The sequence below is a fragment of the Gorilla gorilla genome, chromosome 13 (assembly GCF_029281585.2).
Source record: "Gorilla gorilla gorilla isolate KB3781 chromosome 13, NHGRI_mGorGor1-v2.1_pri, whole genome shotgun sequence".
NCBI lineage: Eukaryota > Metazoa > Chordata > Mammalia > Primates > Hominidae > Gorilla > Gorilla gorilla.
The window spans coordinates 58,100,115-58,125,354 of record NC_073237.2 but is presented as its reverse complement, the minus strand read 5'-3'; the positions used below and the strand labels follow the sequence as shown (position 1 = coordinate 58,125,354).

Sequence of the window (25,240 nt, the reverse complement as noted above, 5' to 3'; positions counted from 1 at the left end):
AATAGAATATGGTGTAAGTGATGCTGTACCACTTCAAGATGAGGTTTTAAAAAGATACCAGCTTCCATTTTGGGTGCGCCCTCTTGGATCACTCCCTCTGAGGGAAGCCAGCTGCATGTGATGAGGCTATCCAGGCAGCTTTTTTATTTTCCCTGAGTAGAGCCTTTAAATGAGACTGCACCCCTGACCAATGGCTTAACTGCAGTCTCATGAAAGATCTTAAGCCAGAACTACCCAGCTAAGCTACTCCCAGATTCCTGACCCACCCCCATATGAGTAAGTACAAGCAGTTTGCAGTAAGATCTGAAGGGGCTAGAGTACTCTTTGAACTCTTTAAATTGGTCGGTTAAAGCTCCATTCCAGGACTAAAGCTCTATATTGAGAAGAAACTGGTGGGAATAGGTTCCAAACTAAGTAGGACCAGGAGAATAGAGACAAAGGAAAAAGGGGTCCAGTTAGAAATAGGGGAGGAGAATATAGCCAAAAGATTTCAGTAAATAAGCTTCCATGCTGTCTTTTTAAAATTGTTTTTGAGGTATAACTTACATTCAGTAATATGTACTTAACCCTTAAGTGTATCTTAAATACAGTGAACATTGACAAATGGATATATGCGTGTCACCACTAATCAAAACACAATGTTTTCATCACTCCCAGAAGTTCCCTTGGGTCCCATTACAGTTACCGCTACCATCTGTAGCATTGGTCCCAGACCGCCACTGATTGGTCTTCTATCAGATTAGATTTTAGTCTCCAGAATTTTGACTCTTTCTCCAAGAAATGTGTACTCTATAGCTGCTAGCAAAAAATGAAGTTAGACCCTTTAAAGGGTTCAGGAAATTTATCTTATGAAAATAAGCGAAAGGATCGATGTTAAATTCTGTATGAAGTTAGAAGAGAGTGAGAAAATAAGGAACAGTATAACATGCTTACAAGGAAAACATTCCAGAAAAGCATTAGTCAAGTAAAGGAGAGCCAAGGATTTTAAGTCAAGCCAAACTAGCCTTTAGTATAACAGCTATAGACAAATTGTCGTTAACTTCCAAAACTGGGGGAATATTGTTCTCATGAACCCTTCCTAAGGAATCTTCAGGAGAACTAGGTTCAGACAATCAAGATGACTGAAGATAATTTGAAATAAAGAGTTGTGCTAAACATTTAAAATATTTTTACATTTAGAAACAGAACTAACTGAACATAAAGGAGAAAGTATAGTATGTACTGGCTCTATGACCTGACACAGTTAGCTATATTATAACTAAAAACTAGAAGGGAAATATGTAAAAAATTTAAAGTGTTTTCAGTAATTGACAGCTGGCAACAATGTCTTGCGTGTAATGTTGGATAAAGCAAAGGAGTATTTGTAATATTCTAATTTTGGTATCCTTAAGAACTAGGATTTTTCTGGTTGGGGGAAAAAGGAAAAAAGACACATAATTTTTTTAAAAAGTAAATATCCTTTAGCCCTGAATTTGAATATAAAATACTAGCATGAACTCATGAGATGTTTTGTGTTTGAGTGTGTATATTAATGTGTATGTTTAAAATGTGTAGGGTACAAACAGTAATCAACCTAGTTGCAGTAAGCTTTCCTAGTGCCTAACTATGGTCTCAAAATACCTTTCCCACTGAAAGAAACTCCTGGCTGGGGGCAGAAAATGGGCAAGATGAACCTGGAATATCTTGTCATGCAAATAAGGAATCCCACAAAGTCTGCTAAGTTCTCGTCAGAAGGATTTGGGAGTCAACTGGAAGCTCCCACTGGTCAAAGATGAGACAATTCGAACATTGATAAGAAAAATAAAGTGGGTTGAGACATACCAAATATATTTAAATCCATGAGTCCATAGTAACACAGTCAGTATGGAAGTTGTTAGAGAATGATTTATTTTTAAAACTGCTAAGTCAGCATTTTATCTTTGTTATATGAGCTATACTACTGGGTCACCAACTAGTTTAATGAGGTCATTTCTCTGTAAAATTGTGCCAAGTAAATGAGATGAGAAGGGAATGATAGAATGGGAATATCAACATTTTCTAATCCCCAAAGAATTAATGTAGGCATTGAGCATTAGTAGCTGCCGTCAGGAGAGGAAAAGAGATAAATAAATAGGTGCTTCCTGATGGAAATAGACCTATGAAATTATCTTACCAAGAAAATGAACCTAAATCTGATGGAGATTGAGTCTTTAGCCCAGGAGTTGGCAATATTTTTCTTCTGTAAAGAGCCAGATAGTAAATAGTTTAACTTGGGGGCCAGATGGTCTGTCACAACTACTTAACTCCCCTGTTAACAGCATGAAACCAGCCATAGATAATACAAAAATCAGATGGCATAACTAAGTTCTAATAAAACTTTATTTTTAAAGTTTTTTGACCTACGCTCCAGATCAGCTACCAATGTACAAGAAATACGAATGACAGAAAAAACTGTTTAACCCATACTTTGGGAATGCAAATATCAAAAATCAACACTGTGAGAAACACTATAGGACAAATGGTTGGACTTGTTAACAGATTTCAAGGAGGAAAGAGATGGCATGTGAATTTATAGATTAGAGACTTTTCAAACACAGGCAAAACTGTTTTAGGGAGGTAGACAAGTGACATGATGAAAAAAATTAAGGTAAATATAACTCTTGGGAGGACATGAAGTTTTCGTTGTGAGGGGACAAGGTGAGGGTTTCTGAGGTAGTTGATATTCCTATGTCTTCTGTCATTCATTGGTGGTCACAACGGATGTGCATGTTGATAATTGGTTAAGCTATGCATTTATGCAGTTTTTTACATTTGTGTATTTCACATTGAAAGTTCTTAAAGAAAAGGTGGAAGGATGGAAAAAGTCTTCAAGCAAGTGCTAACCAAAAGAAAGTAAACTTTTGATTCAGAATGCATTACTAGAGATAAGATATTCAGTAAGATTTAGGCTTCTTAAATCTGTAGCTAATAAAGCAAAAGCCAACAGATTAAAAGGAGAAATGGGCTGGGTGTGGTAACTCATGCCTGTAATCCTAGCACTTTGGGAGGCCGAGGCGGGCAGGTCACCTGAGGTCAGGAGTTCGAGACGAGCCCAGCCAACATGGTGAAACCCTGTCTCTACTAAAAATACAAAAATTAGCCGGGTATGGTGGCGCAGGCCTGTAATCCCAGCTACTTGGAAGGCTGAGGCAGGAGAATTGCCTGAATACAGGAGGTGGAGGCTACAGTGAGCCGAGATTGCACCACTGCACTCCAGCCTGGTGACAGAGCGAGACTCCATCTCAATAAATAATATAAACAAACAAATAAATAAATGGAGAAATGTACAAATCCACACCCATAGTAGGAAACTTTGAAGAAGTATATACAAACAAATATGAATTGAGTCTGACAAGTATGGTTTAGTATTTGAAAGACTTTATGAAATGGGCATCTTATTTTTGCCTAGAAATTATATTTATTGGAAATTTATTTTTTGTAGATTTTTTAAATAAATTGTTACAGAATTATCCCATGTAATTACATTTTCACAAAAGTATATGAAAATATATTGCTTACATAAAAGAAATGTTAAAATTCTACCAAAGGAGAAAACAAACAGAAAACATACCTTATTTCTTGATAGAAAGGTTTAATATTGCACAGATTTAACAGGAAGTTATTTAAATCTTTCATTTTAATTGACAGAGTGCCATTTTATCTAGTCTTTAAATTTACAAGATAGCTACTTCTTACCAGATTATCTAATGAAGTCTGTATTTTTTTTCTCATATTACACTATGAATGTTAACTAATCACTATGGACTTTTCCTACTATTGAAAACAATAGTTCAGAATGATTGGAATAGCTCTAATCTCAATTTATAAATAGACAGATTTCAGTGAGATTCCAAACTGTCTTTTAATTATTATTTGTATATACCTTAGATTTTGCTGGCAGAAGTTAACCTTTCTTCCTTTTTTAAACAGGGGTTCTGAAGGAACATTAAATGACTGCAAGATAATATCTGTAGATGAAATCTTCAAGATTGAGAGACCTGGAGCCCATCCTCTTTCATTTGCAGATGGAAAGTTTTTAAGTATGGATTTTTGTTTTTGGGCTTAGACTACATGTGTTGTACATGATTGAACTTTATTTTTACTGGTCAGTGAATAACTTGGAAGGAAGTATAAAACTGTAGACCATACAAATTTATTTTCAAGACAACAGTTTTGATCTAAGATTCATTTTGTTTTAATGAATTTTTCCTAAATGATAAAGTGTTATTTTTGAAGAAATATATTATCTTGGTATTTTATTGCTATTATTTTATTTTAAAAATATTTATGGATATATAATAGTTGTAGATATTTAAGGAGTATATGTGATATTTTGATACAGGCATACAGTGTGTAAATGATCAAATCTGGGAAATTGGGATATTCATCACCTCAAACATTTATCATTTTTTGTGTGTGTTGGGAACATTCCAAATCTATTCTTTTAGTGATTTTGAAACATACAATAAATGTTAACTGTAGTCCCCCCATCGTGCTTCTGAATACTAGATTTTATTCCTTCTGTCCAACTGTATCTTTGCACCCTATAGCCAACCCTTCTTTATCCCCTGTCCCACTTCCCTTCCCAGACTCTGATAACCATCATCATTCTATTCTCCACCTGCACAAGATCAATTTTTTTTGGCTCCCACATATGGAAGAGAACATGTCACATTTGTCCTTCTGTATTTGGCTTCTTTCACTTAACATAATGTTCTCCAGTTTCATCTATGTTGTAAATGAAAGGATTCTATTATTTTTTATGGCAGAATAATATTTTATTGTATATGTATATATCATATTGTCTTTTTATCTGTTGATGCGTTTCTTGCTGTTTCTTCTGTTATAGATTCTGTCCAAAGAAAAAGCCTGTTTCTGTAATTTTGTTAGCCACCCAAGTTTAGTTTTTAATAATGAGATTTATTTTTACACGAGTAAAGCCTTAGAATTATAGTGCTGATTGAGCCTTGAATTTCTGGGAGGTAATAAATGAGGCTTATATAAACATTAGAAGGTTAGAATGCAGCTGTACCTCTTCATTTTACAGATTTTTCTTACTTGATATCAAATATTTGGTAACAGAGATAGGATTAGATTCTAGGTCTTTTAATTCATGGTGGGGCTTTTTTTGTTTGTTTTTTGTTTTTTGTTTTGAGACAGTTTTGCTCTTGTTGCCCAGGCTGGAGTGCAGTGGCGCAATCTCGGCTCACTGCAACCTCTGCCTCCTGGGTTCAGGCGATTCTCCTGCCTTAGCCTCTCGAGTAGCTTGGATTACAGGCACCCACCACCATGCCTGGCTAACTTTTGTGTTTTTAGTAGGGACGGGGTTTCACTGTGTTGGCCAGGTTGGTCTCGAACTCCTGAGCTCGTGATCCGCCCAACCCAGCCTCCTAAAGTGCTGGTATTACAGGCATGAGCCACCACGCCTGGCCTCAGGCATTTATTCTTAAAACTTCACACTTGATTATTCTTTTTGGTTCCTTTCTTTTCATTAGAAAAGCTGTATGCTGGCTGGGTGACAGCAGTTTGGGAGGCCAAGGTTGGTGAATCACCTGAGGGGTCAGGAGTTTGAAACCAGTCTGGCCAACATGGTGAAACCCTGTCTCTACTAAAAATACAAAAATTAGCTGGGTGTGGTGGCAGGCGCCTGTAATCCCAGCTATTCTGGAGGCTGAGGCAGGAGAATTACTTGAACCCAGGAGGCAGGGGCTGCAGTGAGCTAAGATTGGCGCCATTGCACTCCAGCCTGGGTGACAGAGTGAGACTCCATCTCAAAAAAAAGACCGGGTGCGGTGGCTCACATCTGTAATCCCAGCACTTTGGGAGGCTGAGGCGGGCAGATCACCTGAGGTTGGAAGTTTGAGACCAGCCTGACCAACATGGAGAAACCCCATCTCTACTAAAAAATAAAAAAATTAGCCAGGCGTGGTGGCGCATGCCTGTAATCCCAGCTACTCGAGAGGCTGAGGCGGGAGAATCGCTTGAACCCGGGAGGCAGAGGTTGCAGTGAGCCAAGATCACGCCATTGCACTCCAGCCTGGGTAACAAGAGCAAAACTCCATTTCAAAAAAAAAAAAAAAATGCTGTTTCCATGGGCTTTTCTTTATGAGATTTCATAGATATAAAAAATGTTTTAAGACTAGACTTGCTATAATTTTGTTCTTAATAGGGCGAAATGACCCTGAATGTGACCTGTGTGGTGGAGACCCAGAAAAGAAATGTCATTCTTGCTCCTGTCGTGTATGTGGTGGGAAACATGAACCCAACATGCAGCTTCTATGTGATGAATGTAATGTGGCTTATCATATTTACTGTCTGAATCCACCTTTGGATAAAGTCCCAGAAGAGGAATACTGGTATGATTATCAGGTTTTTGTTGTTGTTGTTCTTGCTGTGTAAACATGAAATATGTATTTGAACCACGAAAAGTAGATTTCTAAAGATACATAATATAAAAGTGCTTAAAATGTTATGGCCAGTGGTTACTTAGCATTCATAGCTCTATTCAATTACTGTAACAACCTCTGAACCATCTCTTGCTCCATTTTTTAATCCCTTCCGTTTCTTCTCTGATAATAGACTCTGTTCATTCAAAAATGCAAGTCTGATTGTGTTGCTTTGCTGCTTCAGATGGTTTATGTTGCCTTACAGGAGGACCCTGTGTGATATTTAGTTGCTTCTCCAGCTGTATTTCTTACCACTTTCCTCTTTCATTTCCCCAAATACTCTACACTGTAGCCAGATTAAATATCTTTCAACTCCTTAAGTAAGCCATGTTCTTTTTCAGGTTGTCACACTTGACATATTTTTATCCTGGAAACATTACCCTCTTTGGTTAACTTCAAGATGATACTAATCCTTCAGCTTTTCAGTTAAATGTGGCTTCCTCTGGTAATCCTTTATGGATGGTCCTCTACCCCTAACCATGTTAGATATCCTTGTTATGTTCTATAATAGTACTTAATATTTACTAAACACTAACAAAGTGGTTTATATGGATTACTGTATTTAATCCTGTGACGTTGATACATTGAAGAAGGCTCCAATTATACTTGCCAAAATCTATTTTTCTCCTATGGCATGGTGATAACTACAAAAAGAAGTTATTAGAAAAGAGACTGGGAAAAATGTGTCCAAAGTTGAACCTTTTAATACCATGTTAAGGAGGTTTTTTCTTTTTAAACTATGTGCCATATTGCTACTGGTGAGCGTTTTTAAGTAAGACAGACGACTGAGTCAGAAATAACTGATGTCACAAGTGGGTAATTGGTATCTGTGAAAAACAGATTGTTCCTTTGATCTCTCCCTAACCTGTTGGGAAGGCAATTGCTGTATTATGACAGGCTGTAGAGGTGAGAGAAAGGGGGAAAGGATATATCTTCTTCCTTTTACCTCCTACTACTACCTCATATGATCACACTCTGAATTTTACCATCGCTAATAACTATTTCCTCTGACGTCTCATATTTTCCTTCTTTCTTGTTCAATGGATGGCATATTCCTGCTTCTCTAAAATACACTCTTTCACCTGCTCTCACAGTTCCATAGTCTTTCCAGAAACTTCACTTCTTCAGTTAATTCCTCTCCCACGTTGCCATTACTAGATCATTCTCATTAGCATTCTAGAATCTCTTGAATTTTCAGAATACACACAAACCTTCCTTGATCCCATTTCTCCCACTGGCTGCCTACCCCATTCTCTGCTTCTTTCATGCAAAGATTCTCAAGAGCTATCTCTACTAATTGTTTCCATTTCCTCTCCTATTCATACTTCAGCACTCCAGTCTAGCTTTCCTTCCACTGTATCTGCTTATGTCAGGTTCACAGACACTTTTTATGTCTAAACCTAAGGGTCAGTTCTCATTCCTTACTCAACTGCTTAGCTGGTTACTCTGTTTTATAGATTTGAGATCAGGTAATCCCGATTTTCTACCTACTTCACTGGCCTTTCCTTCTTAGTCTCTTGTTGGGTTCCCGTCACCTACCAGATTTCAGAGCACCCCATCCACCCCCACCCCCAACCCTGCCAAAGCACCATCCACTTATTTTCTATGCTAGGGAACTATGCTTGTTCCCTAGATGATCTCGTCCAATTATGAGATGTTAAATACCAAGCTAATAGTTCTGAATTTATGTCTTCATATCTAATTTCCCCTGGGCTTTATATTCCTATATGCAATTGGTTAGTTGACTGGGATCACAAAATTAGTCCAGATGGAGTTCTTGATTTCCACAAACTCCCTAAAATCCTGCTCCTCCCCCAGTCTTCATTAAATAGTACTAATCATTTTATCTACTTGTTCATGCCAGAAAGCTAAACTTCATCCCAATTCTTCTTTTGTTCTTTCACATACTCTACCTCAGTAGATTTTGACAGTTCTTAATATTTCTCCATTCTCACCTCCCAGCCCAAACTACCATCTCTTCCTTGAACTTCTATAACAGATGTCTAACTAGACTCTTTGCTTCCATGTACTATCCGTTCTCCCATAGCAGCAGAATGAGCTTAAAAAGGCCTGAATTAGATCATTCGTCTGTTTGAAACCCTCTAATGTCTTCCTATTTCACTTAGAATAAAAAAAATCTAAGCCCTTACCATTTATGACCTGGTCCATGTCTACTCTCTAACTTCGGTTGCTTATCACTAACCTGTTTACTTACTAACCTTGGTCTCTACCCACCTTTATCTTCCTCAAAGCATACCATTTCTTTTTATGCCTCAGGACCTTTGCACTTAACTGTTTCTTTGCCAGGAATGCTTTTCTTAGGTTATCTACTGTAAGAAGCATACCACTTCTAGTCACTCTTGTCACATATAACCCTGATGTATTTCCACTTAACACTTTCTGAAATTCTTTCCGTGTATGTTCTGGCTTTCCTTCACTACTATGTACAAACATTTTTATCACAAACATTTATCCCCAGCACGAAAATAGTGCCTTGCACATAGGAGGTTCTGAACAAACCTGTTGAAGGAGTGAATCAATCCCAGAGATGACTTTAGGATGGTATAATTAGAAGAGTGTTTTGTATTACTCTGGAATATATCTCTACATTCGTATCAAGGTCTTTCGCTTCACCTGAAACTCCTTAACCTTAAATCTTTTCTGCTTCTCCAGATCATATTGTCTGGATATTTAACCTGTGCACTAATTTTCTCATCAGAGAGATAATACTTGCTTTAAATCACAGAATCTTTAATAAAGTTAGTTATAAAGATGAGCCCATCAGATAAAATACAGCTTTTCTTTAGGACAGTTTATTTTTGGAAGCCTTCCTGATTTCCTAACTAGAAAGGACTTTACTTCATAGTATTTAGTGCCTTCTCAAACATAATTTGCTCAAGATCAGGGACTGAATTATTTAAATTTTTCTCTCCTGTAGTGCTCAGCAAAGTATCTCATAATTGTATTGACTTGTGGGCATAGTCTTCTTTGCTCTAAAAGCTACATAGAATAGATAATTGTGAAATAGAAAGTATGGGCAAAGAAATTTAAGATTAATTGGGCAGTAGCCATTAGATCTTTGTTAGAGTATTCCCAGAGTTTCCTTTGCTTGGTGACATAAGAATAGCCTCCTCTCATTCTGTAGACATATACCTTGCTTTTTAGAAAAGATTCAAGGCAGTTTATGAAATACAAGTTACAGTAGGGTAATCAGTTACAAATAGGCTAAAGGACAAACAAGCATAAGCAATTAAAATGAAGCTAGCGATAAGGTTAATATAAACAAACATCCTTGAAGTCCTGTATACTTGTTATATAAACTACCATTTTTCTCTGGGAATTCTAATAACCAATTTAGATGGGGAGTTGTATCTGTTACACAGTTGAATGTTCTAGGAAGATCTAGCTACTTTTGTTTTAATGACAGGAACTTCAAATTTCTATTCTCAGGGTTAGTGATAAGTTTAGAGTTCATGGTATCATTTTGAATCTCATAGCTTTGAGTTTTGAACTGAATTTGAGGATTTATAAGTTATCTAAAGGAATGACAAGGATATTTTTAAAGCCAGCCTAACCATGTAAATATTTTGAAAAGTTTAGTATTTTAATGCCAGTTAAAGCTCTGTAATGTATACCAAATAATACATCTTAAAACTTGCTCTTACCTAGGAAGGCTAATATTCTGTTACTAGCTTTAATATGGTATTGTGAAAATGCCTTCGTTCTTTTTTTTCTTTTAAAGGTATTGTCCTTCTTGTAAAACTGATTCCAGTGAAGTTGTAAAGGCTGGTGAAAGACTCAAGATGAGTAAAAAGAAAGCAAAGATGCCGTCAGCTAGTACTGAAAGCCGGAGAGACTGGGGCAGGGTAAAGAAGAAATTCCCCTTTTTTTCCTAATAGCAAGTTATAATATATAATGTTTTAATACCAATAGTAGTAATGGTATAAAAGATTAAACAGTATCATTATTTGTTAATATCAATGGTACTTAAATTACATAAACAGTTGGGTTCCTATTCACATCTCAGAATTAAGGGCTTTCATTAAAATTTAACATAACTGATTTCTCAACGTTTGTTTTGCATCTTGTAGGGAATGGCTTGTGTTGGTCGTACGAGAGAATGTACTATTGTCCCTTCTAATCATTATGGACCCATTCCTGGTATTCCTGTTGGATCAACTTGGAGATTTAGAGTTCAGGTATGTTTTAACATTGGCTTAGTTGAAAGGGGAGAATTGGCTATCAGATTATAGCAATGTTAATGTCTGTTGATTGTAAGTGAACCTAACACACGACATTCACTTGTTAGAATGAAATATATTTTTTAGGATGGGTGTACTCTTCCTGGAGGTTAACAAAGGAACATACATCACAGAATTGGGCATTAGCTATGCATTTTCATCAGTTTGTTTTTACTGTTCTGTTATAGTTGTGGTCGTAACCATTATTGTTAAGCTTTCTAAACAGCCTTCCCTGCCAAAAATTTAGCATTTGAAATATTAAACTTGAATCATGTGGCAAATTCTCATTGAATGTCGTGGAACTCTAAGCTTGTTTCAGGTGTTGTTTCTGGGATTTATCCTCCTGGACAAATGCTAAGTCGTTGGGCAGAGGAAGTGCCAGCTAATCCGAGAATAAAATAATTTCCCATTTCCAATTACAGACACCCAGGATTCTGAATATTAAATAAGAGGGGCCTTTTTTTTTTTTTTGAGACAGAGTCTTGCTCTGTTGCCTAGGCTGGAGTGCAGTGGTGAGATCTCAGCTCACTGCAAGCTCCGCCTCATGGGTTCACGCCATTCTCCTGCCTCAGCCTCCCAAGTAGCTGGGACTACAGGCGCCTGCCACCACGCCTGGCTAATGTTTTGTATTTGTAGTAGAGACGAGGTTTCACCATGTTAGCCAGGATGGTCTCGATCTCCTAACCTCGTGATCCACCTGCCTTGGCCTCCCGTTACAGGCATGAGCCACCGCGCCCGGCCTGGCTTTAATTTTTATATTGAATGGCCCTGGTACTTAGACCTTTAATATAATATAACATTTAGATAACCTACACTTATCCCTTGGTATCTGTGGGTGATTGGTTCCAAGATCCCCTATAGACACCAAAGTCTGTGGATGCTCAAATTGCACACAAGCTCAGGCTTGTGTGGTGGCTCACACCTGTAATCTCAGCACTTTGGAAGGCCGCAGCAGCCAGATCGCTTGAGGCCAGGAGTTCAAAACCAGCCTCGCCAACATGGTGAGACCCATCTCTACTAAAAATACAAAAATCAGACAGGTGTGGTGGCAAGCGCCTATAATCCCAGCTACTCAGGAGGCTGAGGTAGGAGAATTGCTTGAACCCAGGAGGCAGAGGTTGCAGTGAGCCGAGATTGTGCCACTGCACTCCAGCCTGGGTGACAGAGCGAGACTCTGTCTCCAAAAAAAAAAAAAAAAAAAAAAAATCCTTTATACAATGGTGCAGTATTTTCATATAACCTATGCACATCCTCCTTTATACGTTAAATCACCTATAATACCTAATAGAGTGTAAATGCTGTGTAAATAGTTGTTAACACTGTATTGTTTGCAGAATCATGACAAGAAAAAGTCTGGACAGATTCAGTACAGACACAGCTGTCTGTTTATTTTTCCCAAATATTTTTTACTCTCTTGACTCGGCAGATGTGGAACCTGTGGGCCAACTGTAATACATAAAAATGGCTTAAAAAGCTATGTATATATTAAATACTAGTAAATAATTTATATTTTAAAAACGCGCCGTAGTTTTATCCTTTTTGTTTGTTTGTTTGGAGACAGAGTTTCACTCTTGTTGCCCAGGCTGGAGTGCAATGACACGATCTTGGCTCACCACAACCTCTACCTCCCGGGTTCAAGCAATTCTCCTGCCTCAGCCTCCCAAGTAGCTGGGATTACAGGCATGCACCACCACGCCTGGCTAATTTTGTATTTTTAGTAGAGACAGGGTTTCTCCATGTTGGTCAGGCTGGTCTCGAACTCCCAACCTCAGGTGATCTGCCTGTCTCAGCCTCCCAAAGTGCTGGGATTACAGGCGTGAGCCACTGCGCCCGGCTTCATCATCATTTTCTGTTTCTCAGAGGCAGCCACTTTAAAATTTTAGTTGTCTACTATGCATTTACCTTCTTATTTCTTTCTTTCTTTTTTTTTTTTTTAAGAGACAGGGTCTTGCTCTATCACCCAGGCTGGAGTACAGTAGCAATGACAGCTCACTGTAACTTCAGATTTCTGGGCTCAAGTGATCATTCCACCTAGCTAGGACTAAAGATGTAAAGATGTATACCACCATGCCTGGCTGTGTTTTTGTTTTGTTTTGTTTTTTGGTAGAGACAGGGTCATGCTATGTTACCCAGGCTAGTCTCAGACTCCTGGCCTAAAGTAGTGCTCCAGCCTTGGCCTCCCAAAGCACTGGGATTATAGGCTTAGTGGCAGCGGTGGTGGCAGGTGTGGCAGCAGCTTCTCCTCCTCCTCCTCCTCCTCCCCCCTCCTCCCTCCTCCCTCCTCCCTCCTGTCTCTTCCCTCCTCCCTCCTCCCCCCTCCTCCTGGATGCAGTGCCATAATCACAGTCCCCTCCTGGGCTCAAGCTGTCCTTTACTCTGAGCCACCAGAGTAGCTGAAACTACAGGCACACACCACCACACCCAGCTGATTTTTGTGTTTTTGTTTTTTTTTTGTAGAGTCTGGGTTTCACCATGTTGCCCAGACTGATCTTGAATCCCTGGGGTCAATTTCTCCTGCCTTAGTTTCCCAAAGTACTGGGATTACAGGTGTGAGCCACTGTGCCTTGCCCTACCTTCTTATTTCTATTAATAAATAATGTATTTATACTTTTTTTTTTAACTCATCATTTAGTTGTATTCACTTCTTTCTTTCTTTCTTTCTTTCTTTTTTTTTTTGAGACGGAGTTTTGCTGTTGTTGCCCAGGCTGGAGTGCAGTGGCACAATCTCGGCTCACCGCAACCTCCGCCTCCTGGTTTCAAGCAGTTCTCCTGCCTCAGCCTCCCAAGTAGCTGGTATTAGAGGTATACGTCACCATGCCCAGCTAATTTTGTATTTTTAGTAGAGATGGGGTTTCTCCATGTTGGTCAGGCTGGTCTCAAACTCCCGACCTCAGGTGATCCACCAGCCTTGGCTTCCCAAAGGGCTGGGATTACAGGCGTGAGCCACCGTGCCCGGCCATATTAACTTCTTTCTGTGGAAGATGAAACATTTAGTTCAATACTCTCTGGGTTCTCTTATCTTTGCAATAGTTGTATTATAATTTTGGTTGAACCAGTATTCAAAGTTTAGGTTATGACTTTGGATCTATAAATACAATGAAATATTGTATATAAATTGAATATACTACTATAAATATAGTAAAAATACACTTTGTGTATTTCTAATTGCCTTATTTTTTTGCATCTTTTTTTTGTATACATGTCTGTCACGTATTTATTTTCTAAACTCTGAAAGCCTCCTTATATAGTCTAAGATGACTATGAGGTTGTTTTCCTGAGCATCTAGTGAGATGGATTTGCTATTTAGAAAGTAGGGAAGATGTAGGAAAAACAGATTATTTTGGCCAGGGTTGATGAGGTGGGGAGATCAAATGGTACCTTCTGCTGAGGTGTTTCAAAAGCCAAAACCTTTCCAGGTTCTGTTGCTGTCACCTTCTTGTTGGCTTCTAAAAGCTTCTAAAGTGCCTTTCCACCCCCGCCCGCCGCCCCAAATTATTGTGCAAGCTTGAATTCAGTTTCCTTTACTCTGCTAAGAACAATTGTATTGGCCAGGCGTGGTGGCTCACACTGTAGTCCCAACACTCTTGGGGGCTGAGGCAGGAGGATTGCTTGAGCCCAGGAGTTAAAGACCAGCCTGGGCAACATGGTGAGACCCCTGTCTCTACCAAAAAAAAAAAAAAAAAACCAATTGTATGACCAACAGATGAACTGCAATACCTTTTCAGGGAGTTTGAAGTTCACAAAGAAGTGACACTTGTTTCAGTGAGGCAGGAATGAAGATACGAGGGGAAAAGCAGTCATCCATTGAAGTAGAAATGGATAGCATGTTTGGGTAATATTGAGTAGTTTTGGCTCAGGCATATATGTTCCTTGAAGGAGAAGCTGCAGATAAGGCTAGGAAAAATAGATAGGAGCCATATTTAGAGAGGGTAATAAATCATGTTGACTTGGGTTTGATACTGTGTGACCACTTAATATATTTTAAGAAGTTGGAAGTCAAAAGCAGAATTATTTTTAAAAGAATCATCCAGTTTGTGATAGATAGGATGGGTTTGAAGGAGCAAAACTAGAGGCAGTAAAAAAAGGATCTGTTGTGAGCATTCATGACTTAAACTACAATTGAACAGTGGAAGTACAAGAAGATGGATTTGAGAAATTTAGGAGGTAAAATCAGCAATCCTTGTAACCAAAAGGGTTTGAGGAATAAGGGAGAAGAATGGGGCTAAAATAACTCCTGCATTTTTGACTTCACGAACTAGGTAGGCAACAGGGCCACTATCCAAGACTAGAAATAAGAGAGAAACGGTATGGACTGCTGGTAGTCCTCTTTTAGCTGAGTTGAGCTGGAAGTTCCAGTAGACATAAGATGATTATTTACTAGTTATTGTGCAACTCAGAATTCTACGCAATCAGTTTTAGAATTCTCAGAACCTAAAGGATATGTTTGAGGAGATTTAAAATGAGAGAGCAAAAGATAGAACTCTGTGAGACGCACTTCTTGGATCTTTAGGTACCAGGAGATTTAAAATGAGAGAGCAAAAGATAGAACTCTGTGAGACTCACTTCTTGGGTCTTTAGGTACCAATAATATATATGAAAGCATTTTGTAAATGTATCTGAACTGTTCAGAGGTATTTTGAGACTCTCTTTAATTGTTTTATAGGTGAGCGAAGCAGGTGTTCACAGACCCCATGTTGGTGGAATTCATGGTCGAAGTAATGATGGGGCTTATTCTCTTGTACTGGCTGGTGGATTTGCGGATGAAGTCGTAAGTCATTATACAACCTTACCCATTAGTACCTGCCTTGACCATTTGTAAAATACAGTAGCTTTGCCTAGGATACATCAAATACTGTTGTGTCTTTTTAGCACAGTTTTTGTTGAAGTAATCAGTTTTATACAAGTTAGAAAGTAAATCATTTGACAGTGTTTATTCTTTACATGTACTGGTTTGACTTATATGTGTTTGTTAAGTGATTATTATAAGGTAAACACATTCTCTATAGAGCTTTTATTTTTTTTTCCTTTTTTTTTTTTTTTTTTTTTTTTTTTTTTTTTGAGATGGAGTCTCGCTATATCACCTGGGCTGGAGTGCAGTGGTGTGATCTCAGCTCCCTGCAACCTCTGCCTTTGGGTTCAAGTGATTTTCCTGCCTCAGCCTCCCAAGTATGTGAGATTTCAGGCGCCTGCCATCACACCTGGCTAATTTTTGTATTTTTATGTATTTATTTTTTGAGGCGGAGTTTTACTCTTGTCACCTAGACTGGAGTGCAGTGGCTCAGTCTCGGCTTACTGCAATCTCCTCCTCCCAGGTTCAAGCGATTCTCCTGCCTCCACCTCCTGAGTAGCTGGGATTACAAGTATGCACCACTGTGCCTGGCTAATTCTTGTATTTTTAGTAGAAATGGGGTTTCACCACAATGGCCAGGCTGGTCTCGAACTCCTGACCTCAGGTGATCCTCCCGCCTTGGCCTCCCAAAGTGTTGGGATTACAGGCGTGAGCCACCACACCCGGTCAATTTTTGTATTTTTAGTAGAGCTGTGGTTTCGCCATGTTGGCCAGGTTGGTCTCAAACTCCTGACCTCAGATGATCTGCGCACCTTGGCTTCCCAAACTGCTGGGATTATAGGCGTGAGCCACGGTGCCCATCCTCTATAGAGCTTTTTTTTGTCATTCTTCTTTAAGTTTTCTCTTTTAAAAAATAAAAACTGGTTCCAGTGTTAAATCTATAGAGTTTATTTTTTAAAATTAAACTTACTATTTTGAGATAGTTGTAGATTCACATGTAGCATTAGAAACAATACAGAGGGCCAAATCCAGTGGCTCATGCCTGTAATCCCAGCACTTTGAGAGGCTGAAGTGGGTGAATCTCTTGAGCTCAGGAGTTCAAGACCAGCCTGGGCAATGTGGCAAAGCCCTGTCCCTACCAAAAAAACAGAGAAATTAGCTGGGTGTGGTGGCATGTGCCTGTAGTCCCGGCTACTCAGGAGGATGAGGCAGGAGGATTGCTTGAGCTCAGGAGGTCGAGGCTGTAGTGAGCTATAATCATGCCAGCGCAGCACTCCAGCCTGGGTGACAGAGCAAGACCCTGTCTCCTTAAAAAAAAAAATGCGGGAAGGGGATCCTGTGCCCTCTACCCAGTTTTTCCCAATGGTGACATCTTGCAAAACTATATAGTACAAGATCAGAACCAGGATATTGACACTATACAGTCGGGCTGAACATTTATATTACCACAGTTTCCATTATTGTGTTGCCCTTTTATAGCTACACCTATCAGATGTAGCCCCCCCACTGCTTCTTAACCTCTGACAACCACTAATCTTTTCTCTTTTTCTTTTTTTTTTTTTTTTTTTTTGAGATGGAATCTTGCCCTTGTCGCCCAGCTTGGAGTGCAATGGTGCCATCTCAGTTCGCTGCAACCAGCCTCCTGAATAGCTGGGATTACAGGCGGCCGGTTAATTTTTGTGTTTTTACTAGAGATGGGGTTTCTCCATATTGGCCAGGCTAGTCTGGAACTCCTGGCCTCAGGTGATCTGCCTACCTCGGCTTCCCAAAGTGCTGGGATTACAGGCATGAGCTACCGTGCCGAGTCTTTTTTTTTTTTTTTTTTTTTTTTTTTTGAGGTAGAGTCTCACTCTGTCTTCCAGGCTACAGGGCAGTGATGCGATTTCAGCTCACTGCAACCTCTGCCTCCCAGGTTCAAGTGATTCTCCTGGCACAGCTTTCCGAGTAGCTGGGACTACAGGCATGCATCGCCATGTCTGACTAATTTTTGTATTTTTAGTATAGGTGGGGTTTCACCATGTTGGCCAGGCTGGTCTCAAACTCCTGACCTCAAGTGACCCGCCTACCTCAGCCTCCCAAAGTGCTGGGATTACAGGCGTGAGCCACTGCTCCCAGCCTCATTTCTTCCTGTAATTTTCTCACTTCAAGAATTTTTATAAATGGAAGTATGTAGCATATTATATATTAACCTTTAGGACTGGCTTTTTCCACTCAGCATGATTCTCTGGAGATTGTGGCATGTATCAATAGTTCATTTCTTTTTATTGATGAGTACTAGTCCATGGTGTGGATGTACCACAGTTCATTTAATCATTTACTCATGGAAGAACAGCTGGGTTCTTTTGAGTTTTTAGCTATTACAGATAAAGCTACAGTAAATATTTGTGAACAGGTTTTTTGTAAACATAAGTCTTTATTTCTTTGGAATAAATGCCCCAGAAGTGCAATTCCTGGGTCACATGTGGCAGTTGCATGTTTAGTTGTTTAAAGAAACTGCCAGACTGTTTTCTCCAGTGACTACCATTTTACGTTCCTATCGGCAGTATATGAGTGATACAGTTTCTCTGCATCTCAGCAGCATTCGCTGTTGTTGCTGTTTTTTGTTTTAGCCATTCTGATAGGTGTGTAGTGATATCTTATTGTTGGACGTGATTCGTTTGCTTATTTGCCATCTGTATAGCCTCTTTAGTAGTATAGCAGTTCAGGTTTTTTGGCCATTTTCTAATTGGGGTTTTTTTTTTTTCTTTTACCGTTCATCAGATATGTGGTCTTCAGGTATTTACTTGCTTTCATGGATTGTTACAAAGATGAATCAATTTGAGTAGTTACGGAGAGAGAACACAAAATATAGTATGTTTTCAGACAAATAGAAAAGCGTGCTGGCTTTCTGAAAGGCGGATTTGGCAGTGCATTTATATTAACATGGCAAAGTAAATGGAAATGGAAATATTTAGGTTCATCCTTTGCATTCTTCTTTAGCATCCATATTTTGAAGCTATATCTTTATGTATTTGTCAGAAATACAGAAGATGTTATATAGTTTATTACAGTCAGCTCTTGGAATTTTTTGAAGGCTTTATAAATAAACCAACTAGAAATGTAGTCTCTTTAACATTTGTTTTTAGTGTCTGAGCAATTGTATTTGATCTGGTCTCTGACATTTGTTGTATTTGAGACTTGGGCTAAATTATTTAACTCTGGTAACTCAGTTTCCCCATCTGTAAAAAGAAGAAATAGTATTTTATGTTGGGAAGATGATTACATTAACTGAGATAATTTATGTGGCCCTTTGCACATAGCACAGACTCAAATGTTAGTTATATTCTCTGTAGCAGAATATTAAATAAGGCCAATCACAGTGGCTCATGCCTGTAATCTCAGCACTTTCAGAGTCCGAGGTGGACTGATCACTTGAGGTCAGGACTTCGAAACCAGCCTGGCCAACATGATGAAACTCTGTCTCTACTAAAAGTGCAAAAATTACCCAGGCGTGATGATGCATGCCTGTAATCCCAGCTACTTGGGAGGCTGGGGCAGGAGAATCACTTGAACCCAGGAAGCAGAGGTTGCGGTGAGCCAAGATCACATCACTGTACTCCAGCCTGGATGACAAAGTGAGACTCTGTCTTTAAAAAAAAGAAAAGAATATTATCTTAAATATATGAAGTTTATTTTCTTGTTTCCATGTTTTTGAATATACTTACTGGTCAAACGTTAAAACATTTGTGGAGATAAGTACTGATGAACTGCTAATTGTCTTAGTTAAGTCTATTACATAATGTGAAGAAAAATTTTAGGACTAAGATGACATATAGGCCTTGATTGACAGCTAAAATGTGTCTGGAAATGTTTATATATTTTATAAGCATTTTCAACTTTTTGATCTTTCTATTGTAGGCAAGTATATCTATAGGATCAGGAAAAGGAAACCTGAATAAGCTTTTCACATTTAAGAAAAAAAGTTTCCTGAATTCTTGAATTTGGTATAAATTTCATGAAGCCAGTGATCTTTGTTCTGTCTGGGTGAATGGATGTAATACTCTTGCCTACCTGCTGATAACTGAGTTAATATTTTAGCCTAGTAACTTAAGAATTAATCAAATGCCAGTTTTAGTGCCTTGTATTTTGGTGACCTCTTCTGAGAAGTGAGGACCCACAAAGATGACCTGCATCCTCTCAGTTGTCTTGAGAAGTAGTTTGCTCAGCGTTCAGGAGAAGACTCGGAAGCCAGAGTCTGTTTGGTTTTGTGTCCTGGCTATGGAGCCATCTCTTTTCCTAGTTGTGTGATTTTAGGCGATTTACTGAACCTCTGCCACATCTGTAAAATAAGATTTATAGTACTTAAAGGCTTGCTGTGAGGTTTAAATGAATTAATTATATGTAAAATGCTTCTCCTAACACCACCTAACCCCCCAGTAGTAGATGTGTGTTACACTAGCAGTGGTACAGTTTTGCAGGGATGTAAAGGGTATTATGAGAGAAGTTGGTAACATTTGAGGCTATGGTCTAGACAACCTTGAATTAAGTCATTAAAGGAGTTTGGGGAATGTTTGTCTTCATTGTGCTTTGGAATTATTTATCTGATAGTCTGTAGGGAGGAGGCTGAGAAGTTTGGGATAAAGGTCTTCCACCTGATCTTGATGATGGCAAGAATGTGAGCATCCAGCTTGTTGTCTTAGGCAGTTGCTTTAGCAGCTTGGGAGAAGAATAGAGGTTGGGAATAACTGAAGAACTGAGTTACTTTGGGGCAGTGCTGTGTCCCTTGTGTAGATAGAGCTGCTTTATGTGAGCTCTTCCCAGGCAGCAGAACTTGTTTAGGCTACTGCCTGCCAGGCACAATTTAATGGATCATTGACTAGAAGATGCAACAAATTTAGGCTTATTATTTTTCCATAGGAAAAATATTTTATTTTTATTTTTTAATAGAGACAAGGTCTCGCTATGTCACCCAGGCTGGTCTTGAACTCCTGGGCTCAAGCAGGCCTCCTGCTTTGGCCTCCCACAGTGCTGGGATTACAGGCATGAACCATTGCGCCTGGCCTTTCCATAGGAAAAATAACCTGAAATAATATGGTTTGAGCTCTTACAGTCTTGACAGTTTTTTCCCTCGTGATAATATAATGTTTTTGTTGATGTAATGATTAAAGTACAAATGAGTTAATGGTACAGAATTTTAGCCATGTTTCCTTGATTTGCTGCTTGAAGAATAATCAGAAATGTTTTAAATACTATTTAGCTTACATTTGTCTTATTATGCTCTCTTACTTTCCATTACTTTTTCTTTATGGCACTCCCATAATAACTTGAAAAGTTGACAGAGTTATGAATATGAATATTGTGGAGTCTGTCCAGATACCGGGTGGAAGACTGGTTTTGATCAGTTTAAGAAGTATTCTAAACTGTTCTAGATGTACGTATTTATTAGAATTCCTTCTCATAGAATACATACTAAAGATTAAGTTTCGTAATACCTTGTTTAAAAAATATGTAGACCTTAATATTGGATTAACAAAAGGTGAAAGTAAATTTAAGGGTTTTGGACCAATAACACTTTAAGACCATGAGATGTTTATTTGTGGCTTTTAATCCAAGGGAAAAACAAAGTATAAATAATTGACTTCTATAATAAGAATTTAGTAGACACAACATCATTGTCTAAGTTGTCTAAACTAATTAAAATGATCTTGCATTAAAGAATCACTATTTTGCTAGTGTTAGTAGAATTAATTGTGCACTGATAGTTACTTTTCTTAATTTGTTTCAAGTACTGAATCAGATAGAGACAATAATATCCATATAAATTTGTAGCCGCTATAGAAGTAATTGGAGAGCTTTTGGCTTTTTTTTTTTTTTACATTTAGTAGATACTTTATACTACTTCTAGATTTTTCAAATTTTTTCCAAATTTCTTCTTAATGGGAGGCTTTTTACCTGAATGTGTGATATGGGTGAATCCACAGAATGTAAAATAAAGAGAACTTAACTATGCGGTTAGAATTTTAACATGAAAGCCAGGGCACAGTGGGTCATGCCTGTAATCCCAGCACTTTGGGAGGCCAAGGCGGGTGGATCACTTGAGACCGGGAGTTGGAGACCAACATGGCCAACAAGACGAAACCCCATCTCTACTAAAAATACAAAAGCTAGACAGGCGTAGTGGCACATTCCTGTAATCCCAGCTGCTTGGGAGGCTGAGGCAGGAGAATCGATTGAACCTGGGAGGCAGAGGCTACAGCGAGCCGAGATTGTGCCATCGCACTCCAGCCTGAGTGACAGAGCAAGACTCTGTCTCAAAAAAAAAGTTAATGTGAAGTTTTTAGGTAAATTTGCTTTTGTAGTACTTATTTATTGTCAATGCCAGAATTTGAAATTTGAGGCAGCACACTTAGGTATGATGTAGATGTCAGTTGGAAATTTGGTTATGGAGTGTTTGTTGAAGTGGTATTATCTATAAAGAACCTACAAGCTAGTATTGCTAAGTTTTAACATTGAATTGAATAAAATATAATATTTAAATCCATAAGACCTTACCTTGTTTGTAACATTCTGTTGATTATTTTACTACATATATAGCATGAGACTAACCATATTTGGAGATGTTGAAAAGTATAATTTAAAGTGAAAGTGTTAGGTCAAGTTATATAACTTGAAAGTATACTACACACAAGATTGCATTTAAATTTTGCATTATTTTGGGAGATGCCTCAAGAGAAAATGTCAGCTCATAACATCCTAATGAAATGTTTTGACTCTGAAATAAGAATTGATGAAATTATACTTGGGTTTGGCTTTCTTAATAAAGAAAATCTTCTCTGACAGGACCGAGGTGATGAGTTCACATACACTGGAAGCGGTGGTAAAAATCTTGCTGGTAACAAAAGAATTGGCGCACCTTCAGCTGATCAAACATTAACAAACATGAACAGGTACTACTATAGACACTGTTTAGAATTTGAACATTGAATAAAAGTTTCATTATAGGACTGTAAATTGTAACTTACGTTGCAGAGGAGAATTTCAAACTGGGAGTTAAAGATCTGAAATTAAAATTCCAGTGCCTGATTATGTAATTGTTTATCAGCATCCTAACATATCTTTATACTGTTATTTTTTAAATGCCATAATTTCTAGTCTTACTGAATACATGTGATATGCATTTGAAAATGTTGACAACTTTGAAGGAAAGGAGCCTGTGTAATTTAAATGAAATTGAGAATAAGGCGGCTTGTCTACTACTCCATTGGTCAAAGCTAAAAGTGACAAACTCCTTTTTAGAGTAAACTCAGTAATTTGAAATAAAGTTATGTTTGGGAGCCACATTTATGTACATAAATGAAACATAAGGTAACTTAATCAGATCTGTACTGAATATACTTTTAGAATGTCTGCTAATCAGATATCTTCTAAGAGTTGTTAAAGGGAATGTTCATTTAGTTACAAAAGTGATCTTTTCTAACTAAATCCCCTTAAGACATTACAAAAGAGCCACCGTGTGCTGATCTTTATTCTATAGAAATACTAATGACATCTCAGCTCCCATGGGTACAGAAAATTTATTAATTTCAAAATGTTTTATTTTATAAATGCATGCTAATACCAATATTAATAAGTAACCCAGACCACCAGATAGCAAAAATCACATTATAGTTTGTCCTACTGAAATTTTTGTAAACATTTCATAAAGTTAACAGTTTTTATATCCTGTTATTAAGGGTATTTTGTCGATTGAGTAAAAGTGAGTGTTTTTCACTTTGAGTCTAAATCACTCAGTTTTAAGTAGTGTCCCCTTAATTTCTGATTACTGTGTGATGTAAAGAATATACCAGTATGATTTCAAGACTTTCGTGCGTATCAATTTACATAGAATCTCTGTTTTTATGTGTTCTATATTGTTTCTGATAGTAGGATTATTTTTACTGAACCAGCAGAGGAGACAGGTCAGATTTGCTGGTGAAAACATTCTTGAGACAGGAGCTTAGCTATTCTTTTCTAGCAAGAAAGCAGTCCTTCAAGAAGAATGTCTTAAATATTTTGATGTGTTTTTGTCCATGAAAATGTATCTCAAATTTGCAAAAGTACTCTTTCAAGTTGTCAAATCTGAAAATTATTTTTCCCTTTAATAATCGATAATTTTGCTTGAAAGGAACTTCCTTCATAACTACCCACCATTGTAATGTACATGTTAAGATTCCTTTCACACTTTTGGACAATCTGATAAGTACCGCTACAATCTCATTAGAAAATAATTGACAAGCAGTAAACATGTTTGCTATAAAGAGGAGATAGTGAAAATGAAATATCAACTGAAAACAATTTAGGATTGAATTATCAGAGAGACTTTAACATCTGGTCAGTTTATACGTTAAGTTGTGAATACGCCTTGTGATTGTAAAAGTGCTTGGGCAAAGGTACCTGTATGTCTTACAAACATGAAAACTGAGGTGAAAGGCACTTTGCTCTGACCCATAGTATACTCTTTGCCCAGTAGTGTATGGTTGAATTCATTTTTGCTTCTTTGCTAAGAGGTAGTTCCACACCTTCTTGCTTCTGAGTTTATTCCTATTTCTTCCCAGCTTTTCAAACTTTAAGAAACTGAAGAGGGCAGCAAAGTAACCTGGCCATCTTTTATCAGGGCAGTCAGAGGCACCTGACTGGTTGAGTGGCAGATAGATTAATGGAGGAGCTTTGTTGCTGTATTGCCTAGTTTCATCCTCTTGGACTCTTTTCATATACTTGAATAGCCTAATTATCTGAAGCCAGAAGTGAGTTGACAGTGCCAGTTAGTGGTGGCAGTAATTATGACTGAAGGTATCTGTGAGCATTAAAGCATTCCATTCAGTGACATGAATGAAACTTACCCTAGCTCTTTAAGATAAAATAGGTGTAATATCTCAATAGGTATTCTGTAAGTAAGACGTAACACTAGCCCTAGAGTTGATGGCTGTGTTTTTTTCTACCTCTCAGAATTTTAATGCATCTTCCTTTTAGATTAAAAAAAAAAGGTAACTTGGGAATCTTCAACTCTTTGACCACAGCTATTTAAGTTATTTTTTAAAACAAAATACTTTCAAGTTTATTTACTCACTAAAAATATAACTATGATCAAGACATTTCTTTTCAATAGGTTAGTCATTTTCTCAACGTCTATTTTTTTTTAACTTGAGCCTGCATAAAAAGAATTAAACCCTGAAGAAGTATTTTATGTCATATCTGCTTTCACCAGATTGGGTATAGTTCTGTTTTTTGTTTGTTTTTTAAACCTTAAGTGTTCTCAGTGTTTTCTTTTCACTTAAGACGTAGGTGTCCTAGAGGAAAATGCTAATTTTAAGCTGATTCTAAAATTGTTATTTTAAAATAGTAAAAATAACTTAAATACAGATTTTGGTACAACTAGGTTCTCCCAAGAGTAAGGTCTTCTCTAACATCTAATAAGCTCATTGATTTACTACTATTAGGTGAATGCATATACTAAATAAGTTCCAGCTAAGTCAGGTACTACTTCCAATTCAGTGTTCTTCTTTGACCGTGCATTAATGCATTATCAGTAAAATGTAGTGATCTCAAGCAGCCAGAAGTCTTCATTGTCATTAGCACAGGCATTTGGATGCTTCAGGCTTATTGAAATTTATCTTTTTATGGAGACCTTTAAAGAACATTCTCATACACCACTTATTCTTAATATCTTTTAAACTTTAAGGATTCTCTATTGTCTGGAATGTGGAAAGTAGACCTGGGAAGGTCATTTG

General features: G+C 37.9%; 1 protein-coding gene across 2 annotated transcripts in view; it reads left to right on the top strand.

The window, feature by feature from the left end:
* UHRF2 (ubiquitin like with PHD and ring finger domains 2) overlaps nucleotides 1-25,240 on the top strand; it is a 93,620-nt gene that overhangs the window by 57,992 nt on the left and 10,388 nt on the right. For both annotated transcript variants that reach the window (XM_004047791.5, XM_055350600.2), the window contains exons 5-10: nucleotides 3,949-4,058; nucleotides 6,188-6,374; nucleotides 10,207-10,330; nucleotides 10,556-10,663; nucleotides 15,369-15,473; nucleotides 22,314-22,420. In XM_004047791.5, coding sequence (XP_004047839.1) covers nucleotides 3,949-4,058; nucleotides 6,188-6,374; nucleotides 10,207-10,330; nucleotides 10,556-10,663; nucleotides 15,369-15,473; nucleotides 22,314-22,420 — 741 coding nt within the window. The remainder of the gene's footprint in view (nucleotides 1-3,948; nucleotides 4,059-6,187; nucleotides 6,375-10,206; nucleotides 10,331-10,555; nucleotides 10,664-15,368; nucleotides 15,474-22,313; nucleotides 22,421-25,240) is intronic.